Raw genomic sequence first — 15291 nt, forward strand, 5'->3', positions numbered from 1 at the left:
TTGTTAACAAACACTTTGTTTACATGGTATTATGCGAGGTTTACAATATGTTATATCTTATGTCCACCATAAAAGAACCCGCTAATCAACTATACCCTACCTTTCCATTCCGATCGAGCTTCGTATCCCATCCCAGCGGTAGATCTCTGTCAGTCTCACTGAACATGTTGACGAGCGCGACCAGATCGCGGTTGTGCTGGTACCGCTCGAATGACGCCGTGTCGCGGCGGATTTTTGAGATCATGTGCTTGAGCGTTGAGTTGCCGTTGTAGAGGGACGACGCTTCCTGGAATGACAAATTTGTTCTGCATTGTATTGTCCGAATAGATGACAGAAATAAACGCGGGAAAACAAAGACCCTATTGTAATTTTTAAGCTTATTGACGTTTGATCACCACGATATTCAATTATTTTTGTGAAATTACTCCACTAGTTTGTTATAATTATTAATACAAAAATCGAATACTTATATTCTTCCAACAAACCTTGCCAGACGCAATACGATCTAAGCCACGGAATAAACTAGCGTACATTACGAATTTTTCTGTACTTTTTGAAGAGCTTTCTTTTTAGTTTTTAACGACTTTTGTAGTAGCTCCATCTGTGAGAAATGTATTTCTTCACTCAGCCAGCCGGATCGAAAGATTTTTTCTAAGTATTCGATCTTTGTATTAATAAATAAAACAAAGTTCCAATTTTTATAATAAGCTAAAATGATTACCCAGAACATCGCTCAGTTTCAATAATTGTGACCAAACTTCGTTTTTTTTAGCATTAAACAGAAGGAAATTTTGAGTCTGTATCAGGCGGTATTTCATTGGCTCTTTTTGTAAGCAAAACAATTGAATAATAACTATGAAACAAAATTCTCAAACAATTTAAAGATTCTCAATTTAATAAAAAATAATAATTTGATATCTGAAGGAAAAGTTTTACAATCACTGCATCTTTGCTGTTGTCCTGATTCTTAAAAAAAACGATAAATAGTTAACAGCGCGAGTCAAGTGTCAGCATACGTAGTACTTCCAACTTGACTATGACGATATTTCAAATAAATTATTTCAGTCTGGTCTTTCTAACGGCTAAATTGAGAGTTTATTTTTTACATAATTTATTATCGAATAAGTACTTATGTTCTTTTATTTTTGGTATTACTTACCTGATTCATGTGCAATATGGAGTAGAAGTCGGGTCGGGCCAAGAACTCCGCGGCGGGGTGCGGCGCGTGCGGCGCGTCTGGCGCGGGCGCGCGGGACGTAGAGGCGGCGGGCGGCGGGGAGGCGCACGCGTCGCGCTCTTCCTCCGCCAGCTGCGTGCGCGTCATTGTGCGTCGGATAGATTGATACCTGTAATATTTTATTAACGTACTTAGTTCATGTAACCATACAATAAGACAGAGAAGTTGCTATGAACAGGACGATGACACAAAAGTTGAAGATAGAATTAAAGCCACAACCATAGAACCAAGGACATATTGCTGTAGAACTTGCGCTTTTGAACTCCTAAACTCTTTGAACTCCTTCCAATCACTCTGTTTACCTTCGGTCCAACTGCCTTCTTTGCACTTCAGGAGCTGGTGACCGAGGAGTGGTGCCATTAGCACTAGGCCTTTGCCACGTTGTCGTTCGATTGATGTGATCGATGTAGAACACTCGACCGTGGCTGTCCATTCGCGCTTCCCATCCTGAAAAGAAGCAATTATTGATTTCACAATACTCAGGTATGATTTTCAGAAACAGTATTTAGTAGTTTTTTGCAGTCTACTAACCTGCAGGCAAAGGTTCTTCGCATTCGATGATCCCGCCAATCATATTGGCAGGAAAATCTCCCGTCAACGCCATTTGTCGCGACGCCCTCTCAGGTATTGACGGCAATCTGATCCCCGCCATGTGCCTCAGAGGAGTTGGCGACGCCACAGCGTTGTCATTATCGTCGTTATCTTCAATCGGTCTTGGCCTTCGTAAAACAACATCATCAGGAGGCCCCGGATGCACTATCGTGAAATGGTTGCTGTTCACAAATTCCAGATTTGGAGATCTAATCTCAGACGTTCTTAACTCGCTTGTGAATTCAACCATTTCGAAATTCTCCCTGCTCTCAGCGTTTTGTATAGGAGGTGGGTGTAGATCTGGAGGTGGCAATGGCCGAGGTCTCCTTGCATGGTGGGTTGGTGTTGGCGGACACTGTGGCATAGCTGATCCAGCTAACGCTGCTACTCGAGTTAGAACCCTTGGATGTGGTCTCACAGGACTATCATTGTTAGTCTTATGAGGGGAGTGTTTCGGGGTGCTTTCACATCCCAAATTCTTCAGTAAATGACGTGGCAAGCTGGAATGTTTAGGCGTCAACGTGTCACTAGAATATTTTCTATTCATTATCATAGTACCTACACTAGGTAAAGTCTTGCTTTCTTCCACTGGTGACCCCGAATGCGAAGAATTGCACGAACTAGGCGCATTTGAACTGTTGTTATCCGTTTCTCTGTTTGTTGAATCAATATGCGACGAGTTTAAAAATGCTGTCATCATTGTTGGTGTATTCGCACGACCGGAATTTTGCCTTGTTAATGGTTTGTGACCTTTCAATGTTGAGATTTCCTTTTCCTCAATTTGATTTTTGTTGTCGTCTTCGAACTCCGAATGATTACTAATATCATTCAAAAATGTATTCTGAGCCTTCTCCTCAGACGAGTGATTTGGCGTAAGATTGACACCGTCAACAGTGTCCGTTGGATGAGCTACCGTGTCTTTCCTGGCAAACGTAGTTGTTATATAATTATCAGGTCCAATATCTTTAATAAACATAATCTTATTCCTACTAATACTAGGTGAGCCATCAGGTACATCTTTTTTCTTTTCTTCAGTTAACCTAGCTACTTTCATGGAAGTGATCGTAGATTCACATAAGCTGCCGTCTGTTTCTGGTGTCGCTAAGGGAGCGACGTTTTGACCACCTCTCCAAAAACTGGCCGTCGAAGACATTGCCACCTGGTTCCCTGAGTAAAATTCTCCGGGTTTAAAATCATTGATTCCACCTTGCAAAGCCGAAGAATTTGTGATATTCTTCTCCGTAAAAAATTGTTCATCTGTGTCTATCAATTCAAAAGTGAAGGCATCTTCGGGTTTGGTCAGTTTTTTTGGCTTTCGATGCCTTGGGACCTGCGGTGGAGATAATGCGTGCATTCTTTCGAGCGGTTTGTGCGATTGTCTCGGCGGTAAAGGCGGTACTGGCGATTTTTCTGCATCACTTGGCATGTTCGCACCTTCTACGTCGTATACGAACTTCATTATTTTGCATGGATTCTTTGGTGACCATATTTTATAGTACTCTGTGCCCGGAGATGCGGGAGAATCGAAGCCGCTGTTAGCTTTGGCTTTTTTCTTGACACCATTAAGCCCTTGACCGCCGCCAGTGTCCACTGGTGGAGGATATTTTTTCTTTACACCCGATGACGTTGGTTTACAATCAGTAGCACTTTGAGATTCACTATTTACACGAGATTCTTTATTTCTATTACTAACTAGAAATTTGCTAGGATCACATTTTGCTTCTTCGAGACTCACATTGTTCCCGTTATTTTCTAAAACACTAATTGAGCATTTGTTGACATTTTCACTAAGGTGTTTGATTTCTTGACTCGTGCCGGGAACGAACTCGATTCTTGGTGGATTCTCCGAGTTCATTTCGAAGCTCTCGTTGTTGTATGAGAAAGGCGAGACCTGATCGCCGCTTCGTTTCCTAGAGATGCCTTCTTTAAGACGAAGTGGCAGTTTCTTGAGGTCAACCTTGAATCGCGGCGGCAGAGTAGAGGACTCTGCCACACACTCTTCCCCTTCACCATTGTAGTATCGAAAGCAAAGTAATTGCTCGCAATCTGTAATGGAAAAATGCATAATATGAATAAATCAAACATGGACTATCATACTACTTATCGAGTTCTTAGGTTTACGCGATTGTTACACATAGGAAATGAAACTATTTTTTCGGGTCTAAATCGCGTTTTTCAAAACAAACCTATGTTTCGAGTCCTTTCCATGACACATGGTGACGGGTGAGGAAAACGTTCCTACCCAACGGGGTTGTTTGAAAAAACAAATAAAAGCGATTTAGATGCGACAAAATAGTTTCATTTCCTATATCATGCTATTTCATTAGTATTTATAGAAAGTATTCTTGGGACAAATCGACAAATTCTGTCTCGTTGTGGTCTGCAATAATAAATAAGTGCATTCTAACTGAGTAAATCACCTTCATAAGGTTGATTGGGCTCATCAAGTAGCCACATTATGTCGCCAGTGGCACATCCGGTCGCCGGCAGCCGCTCCGCGATGCCACCGATACCCTCTGAACCTGCAACAAATGCAATCTATAATTAGCATTCATTCGTGTATATTCAAAAGCAGTCTTATTTATTCTATATCCATTTTACAGAGTCTCTACTTTTGTTTATTGATCCATTGATTTAGTTTTCCTACGGCTGCAGTGAAAGAGGAAATAATCAAGACTCATACGAGCCAAAAACAAAAGGATAAGCGAAATCCCATTTAGATGCACCGGAGGGTACCAGCATAAAAAATAAAATGTGCGCAGGTGCAAAAGTGTCGGCGGTAAAAACAAACAACAAATAAGCGAACTGCGCTGCCGTCTGCTGGCAGACCACGGCGAACCCTCCATTTTTTTATCTAACAAAAATCAAGCGTAGGCTGTTTGGTCGGCGCAGGCGCATCACAAATTATGCGCCAGACGTAATCACCGGATGCGGGAGTCGCCCGCACATTTTACGCGAAATAATCGAAGCCACCGAATTGCCAGTTAATAGTGGAACACAGTCATAAATTGCGCGGGGGCAAATTGATTCAGCAGTTGAGTCCGCTCTGCATTAACATATTTTGATTGGATTAAAATATGGGCGCGAGGTTTACATCTTCCTGTCGTTGATTAACTGTTCGATTCGGTCGTATATATAAGTGGCAAAGTGGATGTTTACGTAGAACTCTTGGCTTTATTTCCGAGCTCACCGGCAAGCAGCTTGATACAATAAAAATATTTACGATGTCGTCGCCGAAAGAAAGGGCACGCCGCGGGTCGCGAGCTGGGCCGCGTTGGCTGACAAGACCGGCGGATACACGTAGAGCAGGATAAATTGCAGCATTATCTGAGAGCTGTTTCCGTTCGAAAATAATTACATTTCTAAAGATAACTACTACTGAGATAGATCGATTCCATTACTTTTTTGTTGCAAGTGATTTGTAACTCGCGTTTGGGGAGGGACAATATTAAATACAGAGCACGTAATAATTTAGAAAAGAAATTGTTTGATGACCGTCATTTCCTGAATTAAAGTTTAAGTAAGGTTTAAGTTCAAAACAGCGATTAGTGCAGTAATTTGTGTTTTAGCGTCGCCGGCGCAGCGGTGACGACATTGCTGACACAGAGGGCGTCTATTTCCGGCGATGACGCAACTTCCGCGCGCTTCCGTTCGCAGGATATGGGAGGAGATACAAGTGTCGCGGTGTACAGATCAGCCTCAACTTCCGCGGGTTTTTAAGTCCCATTGGCACGCGTCACGTGACCAAATGTGACCTAAATGATATGCGATAACACAACGCCCAATGATGAATGTTTCAGAAAGACTTGAAATAAAACATTTCAATGTAAAATAAAAAATTCTGAAAAAAAGGAAAAAGACAAAAGTTAGTCAAATCCAGTCTAGTCAAATCATCATTTATTCAATAGGTAAAATTTTTACATTTGAAAACGTCTTTTTTAAGCTACTGCTCATTCACTACGCTGACCTCCTTGAGAAGAACAAGCAAGACACTCTCGGGATTGCTCTTTTCAAATAAACTTAAATGCTATGGAATAAATACATAAATACACTTTGAATCATAATTGTGTGGAATCTAGACTCATGTTGTCTTTCCATACATCTTTATCTAACACATACTCTTTAATTTTGTAATATAACTTTTCAATAAAAATACTTTTAATATAAGTTTTAAACTTAGGAAATGATAATCTTAATATATGCTCCGGAATTTTATTGTAAAATCTTATACAGTTCCACATAAAATAATGGTTTATCTTAGTTAAACCAAATCGTGGAACCATTGAGTTTGGACTTAGTTCTAAGGTTAATATTATGGATATCTTATTTCTTAATAAAATTATGTATATTTTTACGGGAATACAAAATATTTGTGTAAATGTAGTGTGATCTGATGAGTCTTGACACCACAGTCTCCTTAAAATTTTCTCTGAGAGAAACCTGAGAACCCAAACGACACGCAGATATTAATGTTTAATCAACGCGTCCTTTAAATTAGTCATATAAAGTTCTTAATAATAAATTTATTCTGACTAATCCTATGCATAGAAAGAGAGTTGGAAAGATATTTCGAATCTCAAACTCAAAACAATTTATGATACACATTAGTGAGTTCCTGTGAGAAGAACAGCATCATCAATACCTATACCAGAAGCTCAAGTGACAAAGATGTGAAAAATTCGTGCGCAGGAGCCCCTTCCGCGTTTCAGACGAATGGAGATCCATTTAATATGAAAATACAACACATCTAAAGTAGAGGAAACATCTGTTATTCATTGCTTCCTCGAAATGTTACACTAAAATATAATTTTGCCCTTTTCTTCGTCTAATACTAAAGTATTGCGAAACGTTTCGATAAAAGATTTCTAGACTTTTAGTCAGAGAAGAACTATGACTCTCATAAAAATTACAAATGGATCGTCATTAACAATTGTACGAGTAAAAACGTGATAGGCGTGGCTCCCAAAATTAACATGAATTTATTCATGTCCTCTTAAGAAGTTGAAGAAATTATTATTTGCCCGTATCACACGATGATTCTTATCCACTGTGTCACCGGCTAACCCGTCGTGTAGCGGAAACTCATAGTTAAACTAAACTACGGCCATCTCGACGAGGGGTCCAGAGAAACACATCTGTCCGCCTACGCCCCTAACTCCATTCTAACTTCAATCAAGTGTTTTTTAACCTAATCTCTTTTTAAGTGGACCCCTTGTTTCACACGCGATCTTGAGCTACTGACACCTCGTATCCTTGACGAAAGTAAACACCGTCAGCTGTCAATGTTCAGTGACGAGTTAAGTATACTTCCATAGGTTTTTTGTCAATTTTTGTGTTTAGTTACATACATTGAGAAGTTATTGTTCGCACCTCCCTTATAAACAACAAAATTTGAGCAAAAACTGAAAATTATTGTCAAGGAAGTATTTAATAATTAAGTAAGAAAACCTGTTCGAAATTGATAATTTTGTGGCAACTCGAAAACGTAATTCGACTTAAATCATCGAACGGACACTCACGTCAGGGATCAAAATTACAACGCTTAAACTTGCGTCCGTCTCGAAATAACCAGAATGACATTTGGAATCCAGGAAACGAGAGTTTAAGGGGGTCGACTCGACGACAGATCCCCATTAGCGAAGTGACGATTTGACAGCAACGTTTAGAAGTTAGAAAGCGGTGACATGAGACATTCTGGTTCCCGCTTTCACACGTGTTTTCATCGTATTAACAACCCTTCAGTATTATACTGACAGACAAGTTACAGAAGCTACAATGGTATTACCGTTTGAACCACTTATAAAAACACAGCAATGTGTGTTTTGTGGAGCCAAGGTATGCCTATAGCATACGAATCTTTGAGATTAATAGTTAATTTACTGCCTAAAAATGTGTGTGTCAAACTGCAATGGATACCATCAAACATCGGGCTGGAAGGCAATGAAATAGCAGATAAATTAGCAAGCGAAGCAATCGATAGGGTCGTCGAACCATCATGTATACCTCTTGCTACAGAAATTTGTAAAAAACCTAAATATGGGCAAGTGGAGTAAGATTTATAGTGAAAATGAGAAAAGAATTTGGAAAAAAACAGTCGAATAGTGCCCACCACAAAAGCCCTAGTTCAAGAGCACAGTAGACATCCATTACTTTTGGCATTCAGATTTCATTTCGGTCATATTCCTTTAAATAAGTTTGATCATCTAATACACAGCGGAATCTCCACTAAGTAAATTTTGTGATAAACGCTATGATGTGCTACATTTGATGAAATGTGGCTATAAAAAACCAATTTCAATCAGGGGATATATGTGTCACAGGCCAAAAACAAGATTAAAGAAAAAAATCACAGGAATTGCCAATGAAATCTTGTAACCATAAATTAAAGGCATGAAAATAATTTTATGGGGTACTTAAAACTCCTTTGGTATATACACAAATAGAACCGGATATTGGAAACTATGTACAATGCAGCGATCATTACGACTTACTAAGATAACAAAGTTGACACTTATCGCCTCCGATATCAACAGTTGATGATGAATGCGTTTTACGAGGGCAGGAAGTGACTCCTGCTTCTCTTTATCTATATGTGTAAAAATATTGGAGGTAACGACCGACCTGGTGCTGGCCCACTTAAGTAATTGCTTACTCTACAGGAAACGCTTTGGGTAAACGCTGAACGATTGTTATTGTCTACCACAATTCTGATAAATTGTTTTGTATTGCTCGTTCAATTTGTTATAAATAAAATAGGTCTTTAAATACTTTATCAACTGGATTAATCTTGAGGAAATTACGCAGTATTGTATTGGATGTAACATACTTTACTATAATAATTTATTTCTTAAAACAAGCCTTATCAGAAAGTCTCCCATTAAGTTCAGCCTTGGTTTTTTTTCCAAGTATGTAAATCCGGTGTGACTCATTAGCAGCTAATCGTACTAGAGTGCGGACGCGCACGTTAAGGGACACGCGGCCACATAGTTACTTTACAACTTGACTCATTATCATTATAACTACGAAATTTCAAAAAACTTTTAGAATTCAGTGTTAATGAATATTTATTAAACCAAATTAAAAATAACGTTATAACCAAATCGGCATCGGAAACGGAACTATTTATTCGCAGCCGGTAGCAGTAGACATTTAGGTATCACCCCACGTAGTCAATCATAGATCATAAATCGGCCCTATATAACGGGCATACTTGAATAGCAGTGTTGCGATAGTGAAGTATAAGTAGCAGTAGAAGGTCCTTGTGAAAAGTTCGTCCAGAGAAGGACGGCACATGGGATTTGTTAACTTGTCTCAGGGTGAGGTGCGCAGTGGCAGCTTCCTTCAAATTTTGCAAAAGACAGGCGCGTTGCTTACCATAAGCGCGTGACTTATTAGTCCCGTCTCTTGGTATCATAAAAGCAAAATCGTTTTTACGAACCATTCAACGTTTCTGGCTCTTTAAAAGTTCAATTTCAATGTGTAACAATTGCGAAAACCTAACACCTCAATACCGTATCATCATTAACGTCAATACCATCGTTGAATAAATGTATTTTATTTCTTTTCTTTCTTTCTTTATTCTATTAATATTTTAAGAGGGTTTATTCCATAGTCTGCCACAGTGGGACTTCTCGCGTTGTCAGGGTAATGAATCCTTCCTTCTTTTACCTTTTAATTTATTTATTTACTTATTTATTTAATTTAGATCCATAATTTATTAGTACATACTTATAGCTATGTTAGTTATATCTATAAAAAATCTAAAATACAATAATTCAATCACCGCTTCGCGATGCTATTTGAAATCGCACAGCAGTGATATATGAACGGGCAGTCAAGCCTGTTGGTGATCGTTTTCAGGATACTATTTAGCTGCTTCTCACCCTGCGCGTTAGTGAAGCACATCTTTTACGCATTGTTGCGTAAAAACAACCAACGCATGTCAATGCGAACATCCCCGATTGAACCCCGAAAATAGAAGAACATATAAGATAGAAGTATTTACGCATATGACACTTATCATGCACTAACACCTCGTAACCGTGTAATTTTGAATGTATCATTCAGAAAAATTCGTCTATACATTTTCAAAGTGTGAAAATTATAGCTCATACACTAGTAATTAGTGCAGCCTTGTCAGAACTCTAGTGTTACCTCAACCCACCTAAACAAGGCTCGATATTATCTGACCAAACGATACCGCCAACACCACATATGGGTCAGTGAGTATAACCACAACTGGTCTATACATCGGCATAGGCATGTTTCTCCCGCTACGGACGTACTAGTTTCCAAATACGGAGACAGATGGAGTCCCCCTGACAAGCCGATATTATGGTATATGCTAAATTGCTAAATAACAATAGTAGCGCCTGCCAACCGCACCAATTACCCTTTATTTTTAGGATTATCAAGGGAAGAGATGATCAAGTCGCTGTAAAAGAAGCATGACACGATAAGAATATATCGTGTCATGCTTTTTAATTTTAGGACTGTATATTACCACCTTGACTGCGCTATCCTCGTAGAGATCTTCTTTCTCACATTAGGGAACAAGGGGCACAAGCAAGTGCCCATGCACTGTTAGACTAAGATCTCTAACGGCAAAGGGTCGATCCTGCTCGGCGGCGGCGTACCTTGGCCCCTGCGGACGATCGATCCGGAGGCTTCATTCGCCAGTAAGTTTTGGCAGCCGCTTTAGCACCCGAGAAGGCCACCGTGGGGTTTTAGCCGGTAGATGCCCGGCTAAAACTTCTCCTATGCCGCTGCGACGGAGAGGTATCCTAAGAGAATTTACCCACGAAAAAAAGGTTTCTACAACAGTTGCAGTGTCACTCAGAGTTTTAAATCGCAAAGATCTGAGTGGCACCGTCACTGCACTAGTCAACTTGAGACGTAAAGTTGACAAGTCCAAACCAGTTTCACCAGCACCCTTAAATTCGAAACCGAAACGGTCACATTACTGCTTGACGACAGAAATAGGTATGGTAAGAGAATCAGGACGATCTCTTTGACAAGAACATCTACTGTTACTATTACCTGGTCTCAAGCTAGGAAATTCACTATATTACAAGTGAACAACGAATAACTTTGGAGCTCTGTCCAGAACACACAGACCTGCACTGATTAAGAAAGTTCATATCACAAATTGATAATATAGGGAGTGACTAGCACTCAAACAGTCAAACTTAACCCGAAAGAAAAAGATATAGTCTCTTCTGGAACTAGTAGTCTCCATAGGGCGCAATCAACGACTGGTGGCATAATTACAATGGTTATATTATAATGAGATAAGAGTAAATCCCTGTGGCGACAACTTTAATTTCTAACTTATGTAATATTCTGAATGCTTCCTAGCAATAAAGGTGATATCAGACGGTTTATTGTTTGTCATTTTCGTGTTTCATGTTTTACTCAAAGTAATGTCTGAACACAAAACGAAACAAAAGTTGCGAATGAATTCATTAGTGAATCGATCCAACAATGTTGTATAATGGCATTTGGCATCATTCACTCCCACTCCGAATGAACAAAAAATGAATAGTCTGAACAAAGGGAACGCTCACTCGGATTCTGCTATTTTGTGTCGAGTCCTGTAGCAAATGAACGTCACGTCAAACGTTATTAAAAAAGCAACAAGTAGTAGTAATTCTTCAAATTTAAGTTTATCCATTCGCAGATAGTTGCAATAAGGTTGCAATACGATTCAAGATCTTCATGGGCTAGTTCCCTCAACATTGTACTCGTATATTCGAAGTTCCAAATAAATTTTCTTCTTGCAATGCATGGTCGCACCTACCACAGTCGACTCTTTCTTTGGTTGTTTTTTGTTAACTCCTTGATTAAATGATCACAAACTAAACTTATTCCAAGACGCACGACTTCATTCGACGCCATATCGAAAGAACAGGTGAATGTTCTTTTCCAAGTTATTCCAACTAAACCGTGTGAACAAGGAATGAAAGAAAAAGGAAGCATTCACTCGAGTGAACATTCATTCGAGTAAATCGCCTGATGAGTTTGATATCTTCACTTTAACTCTCGCTAACGGTGAAGAAAAAACATCGTGATGAGACAGGGCATTTCGAGAATTAACATCCCTTGAAAAACGTGTAAAGTCCCTAACTATGGCCTACCCCTCTCCTCAGAGGAGACCCGTACTCAGCAGACGTATAATGGGTTGAGAAACAGGCGATCGGTATAGATGCACGTGGGCGACATCAACCATATCGCAGCTATCTCCAGCCACTTAATTTAAGTTTAGCCCCAGTAACAGGGCATTTAGCTGTCAATTATCCGGTGACCGACCCGCTTCACTGATAACCACTTGATCAATTGTCATTGTGAGCCTGATCGACGTAGTCGGTTTCACAATTCGTGATTACCTTTACGAGCATTTGTTTCAGCTTGACGTGTCTCATCGTAAGCAGTTCAAATAAACGTGCTTGATAAAGAAAAAACTTAAGCGAAATTTAAATAATATCAATCGCCACGTGCGGTCCATTGATCGGTAAGATGGGAGGCGGAGTGGGGAGCCCATTCATTCATATTGCGCACGCGCACCGATCGCGACCTCGCCGCACGGCCGCCAGCCGCGAGCGCATGCCAAGACCGCAAAACGCATGTTTCACATTACCTCTACCATCATCATAAATTTATTCTGACGTCTCGTCAAATTGAACTAAAACGAGGTCATTGAACCCCGAGCTTTATTATAAAAGTTCATCACGTCGTCATTCACCAAAAAAGACCTGCTAAGACCTTATCAAAAATTCCTAATCCCTTTAGTGTTGACAGGCGCTCCATTCAATACTAAACAACCATTCGTTGTCAATCGACTGTCACATCTTTCGGCGCCTACGCAGCAATTAAGTAATGTGGAATGTTAGTTTGAAATATGACTTAGGAGACAAGTAAAATATAAACTGAAGTAGTTAGGTAATAATATAAACACGTCGCTAGTAGGATTAGGCAAGCGCTAATATTTGCGGACACCTACATCCGCCAACCTGCCGCATGCCGTACGGCGCACCGGTCACAGCGAAGATCAACAAGTCAATAAACTCCCACTGTATTTTGCTACAAGCAATAGAAATAGAGAAAATAGTAGGCAAAGTACGCAGGTCAAGCACGGCAAATACTTTATTTAATAGAATAGAAAACCCTGAAGAAAACGAGTTCGCGAATAGCGGCATAGACACAACATCACTCTACTAGTGGTTATTCACTAAATGGTTATCCCTAGTTACTGGCTTTTTACTTAACAATAATAACAATAAACTCTGTACAAAGTACTAACGAAACATTTAGGCGCCGGCAGAAAGCCATCAAAATTGTAACGATATTGAGTATTTTCTATCTATTTTTATTTTATTTTTTTATATCTATTTTTATTCAAATTTTTACCGCATTGACATACTCTTGTATAATTGTTATCAACTTATCGACGATCCTTGATGGAGAATGATTTTTGATATGTAATTTAATGACAACAATATTATATAAGGAATTGTTAATTTTCTAAATATTGTGTATTATTCTTATAATTATAATTTTTGTCTGACGATCTCAATATAATTTCTTATACTTTGACATGTAGTGCAATTTATACTGTAATGTTAAATGTAATGTTGTGTTGTGTAAATGTAATGTTAAATATAAGAAATAAATGAATTTGAATCTGAATCTAAAAAACGAACTTCATCGAATTGCACCTATTTGCCAAGTTTTATTGAAATCGGTTACTGGCAAGTACGCGAAACCGGATTCATAGTTTAGTTAGCTACCCTACCCTTTTCATTTTTTCATTCATAGTTTAGTTAGTTACCTACCTTACACCTAGTTTGCCATCCTTAGAGGTGGAATATTTTCTTCAATTTTTAAATGGGACCACTTCAGAGATACCTTCTTTCCAACAAAAAAGAATCGTCAAAATTGGTTCACAAACGTTACCTGTATGCTGTATGCCGTGAGTTATCGCGTAACATACCTACATACAAAAAAAATGCAGTCAAATTGAGAACCTCCTCCTGTTTTTGATGTCGGTGAAAAACAAAAATGGTTCGGTTTGAGTTTCATGTTTAGATGTAGTGAGTGTGATGAAAAATGTGAGTGACAATGGTAACGCCGCAAGAAATCAATATAATTACTTCCATCCAAAGGTTCTGGCAGAAATCGTTTAAGGCTCAATTTGTATAGCGGTGGAACGGAATGGAAGCGAATGTTTGTAACGATATTGTACATAGCAATGTCCAAATGTAGGACCGCCCATTGTACCACCATTGTATTTGTTTCCATTTTGGTGTACAATAAAGATATTTTGTATTGTATAAGGGTAGTCGTCGACAGCGAAAGTAAGAAATAAATTTACGTCATCGCGAAACGGAATGGAAGCGAATTTTTGTAAAGAAATTGTACATAACATTATGAACTTTACTCAATTGCGTAATGTAATTCAAAATTCTCCGGTGGACGCGCGACCGTTTTTTCGTATTTGTACATTATATTAGTACAATAGACATAAAGTTTATTTTACTATAGTTACAAAAATTTGCTGTTCGGCGGCAATGTAAATTGAGCCTAACAGTATTTAATATAGAAAAAACATAGATAATGGAAATCCGATTCAAGTGACGCAGTATTTGTTTACAAACCAAATGGCGTAAACATTTTATGATGTACAAATCCACAGTAGATGTATATAAATATTTGCTTCCTGTACAAATTGCTGCATAGTTGCGTAGCATATAATGTTTATTGTGTTAAGAAAACATAATAAAAATTCCGTACGCATCAATATATTATACTAGTATATATTGGAAGAGTTCTCACAATGTGCAATTTATGTAAATCAGCGGTACATCACGCGGTTAATGGAAAACTAATGTTATGTTCGAGACAAAGTTCACGGATGCTTCTGTAGTTCTCGAAGCACGGATACGCGTCAAGATCGATATTGCTTCGAGGTTTGGTTTCCATTACTTACTTTCCGTTACAAAAAGTAAAAGAATCCGAAAGTTTTCTTTTAGTATTACATGAATTCTCATGGCCAAGTCACAGATAAGTAGAAGAAGTAGTACACATACAATAATAATAATAATAATAGTAAGCTTCGGTTTAAGGCGGTCCTGCTCGATACGGCACGTATTGTTCGCCGATTCTTGGACCTGAGTCCCTGACCCCGGCCGACTGTGCCATAGCCGGGAAATACCGCCTCTCCCATTTAAAAATTCAAAATTAGTCTTTTAGGCCTTGGGAGAGGCGAGAGATTAAAATAAACATAATAATAATAATAATACACACTCAACATAGCCTAGGGAAACCCTGTGTTGCGGGTGCCATGGACACATACATAGACAACCACAAATTACACCCAAACTCACGAGAGAAATATTAAGCCATACAAATATTTCTCCCGGTCCGGGAATCGAGTCTGGGGCCTCTGCGTGGCAGTCCGGCATGGT

General features: G+C 39.1%; 1 protein-coding gene across 5 annotated transcripts in view; it reads right to left on the reverse strand.

Moving 5' to 3' along the window:
* LOC113237569 (E3 ubiquitin-protein ligase HECW2) overlaps positions 1-15291 on the reverse strand; it is a 159773-nt gene that overhangs the window by 112058 nt on the left and 32424 nt on the right. For all 5 annotated transcript variants that reach the window (XM_026474129.1, XM_026474132.1, XM_026474128.1 and 2 more), the window contains exons 2-6: positions 4249-4350; positions 1769-3874; positions 1540-1684; positions 1160-1346; positions 101-286 (exon numbers count right to left, since the gene is read on the reverse strand). In XM_026474129.1, coding sequence (XP_026329914.1) covers positions 101-286; positions 1160-1346; positions 1540-1684; positions 1769-3874; positions 4249-4285 — 2661 coding nt within the window. In that variant the 5' untranslated portion in view covers positions 4286-4350. The remainder of the gene's footprint in view (positions 1-100; positions 287-1159; positions 1347-1539; positions 1685-1768; positions 3875-4248; positions 4351-15291) is intronic.

Source organism: Hyposmocoma kahamanoa, unplaced genomic scaffold (genome assembly GCF_003589595.1).
Source record: "Hyposmocoma kahamanoa isolate Upper Pololo Valley unplaced genomic scaffold, ASM358959v1 93, whole genome shotgun sequence".
NCBI classification, from domain to species: Eukaryota; Metazoa; Arthropoda; class Insecta; order Lepidoptera; family Cosmopterigidae; genus Hyposmocoma; species Hyposmocoma kahamanoa.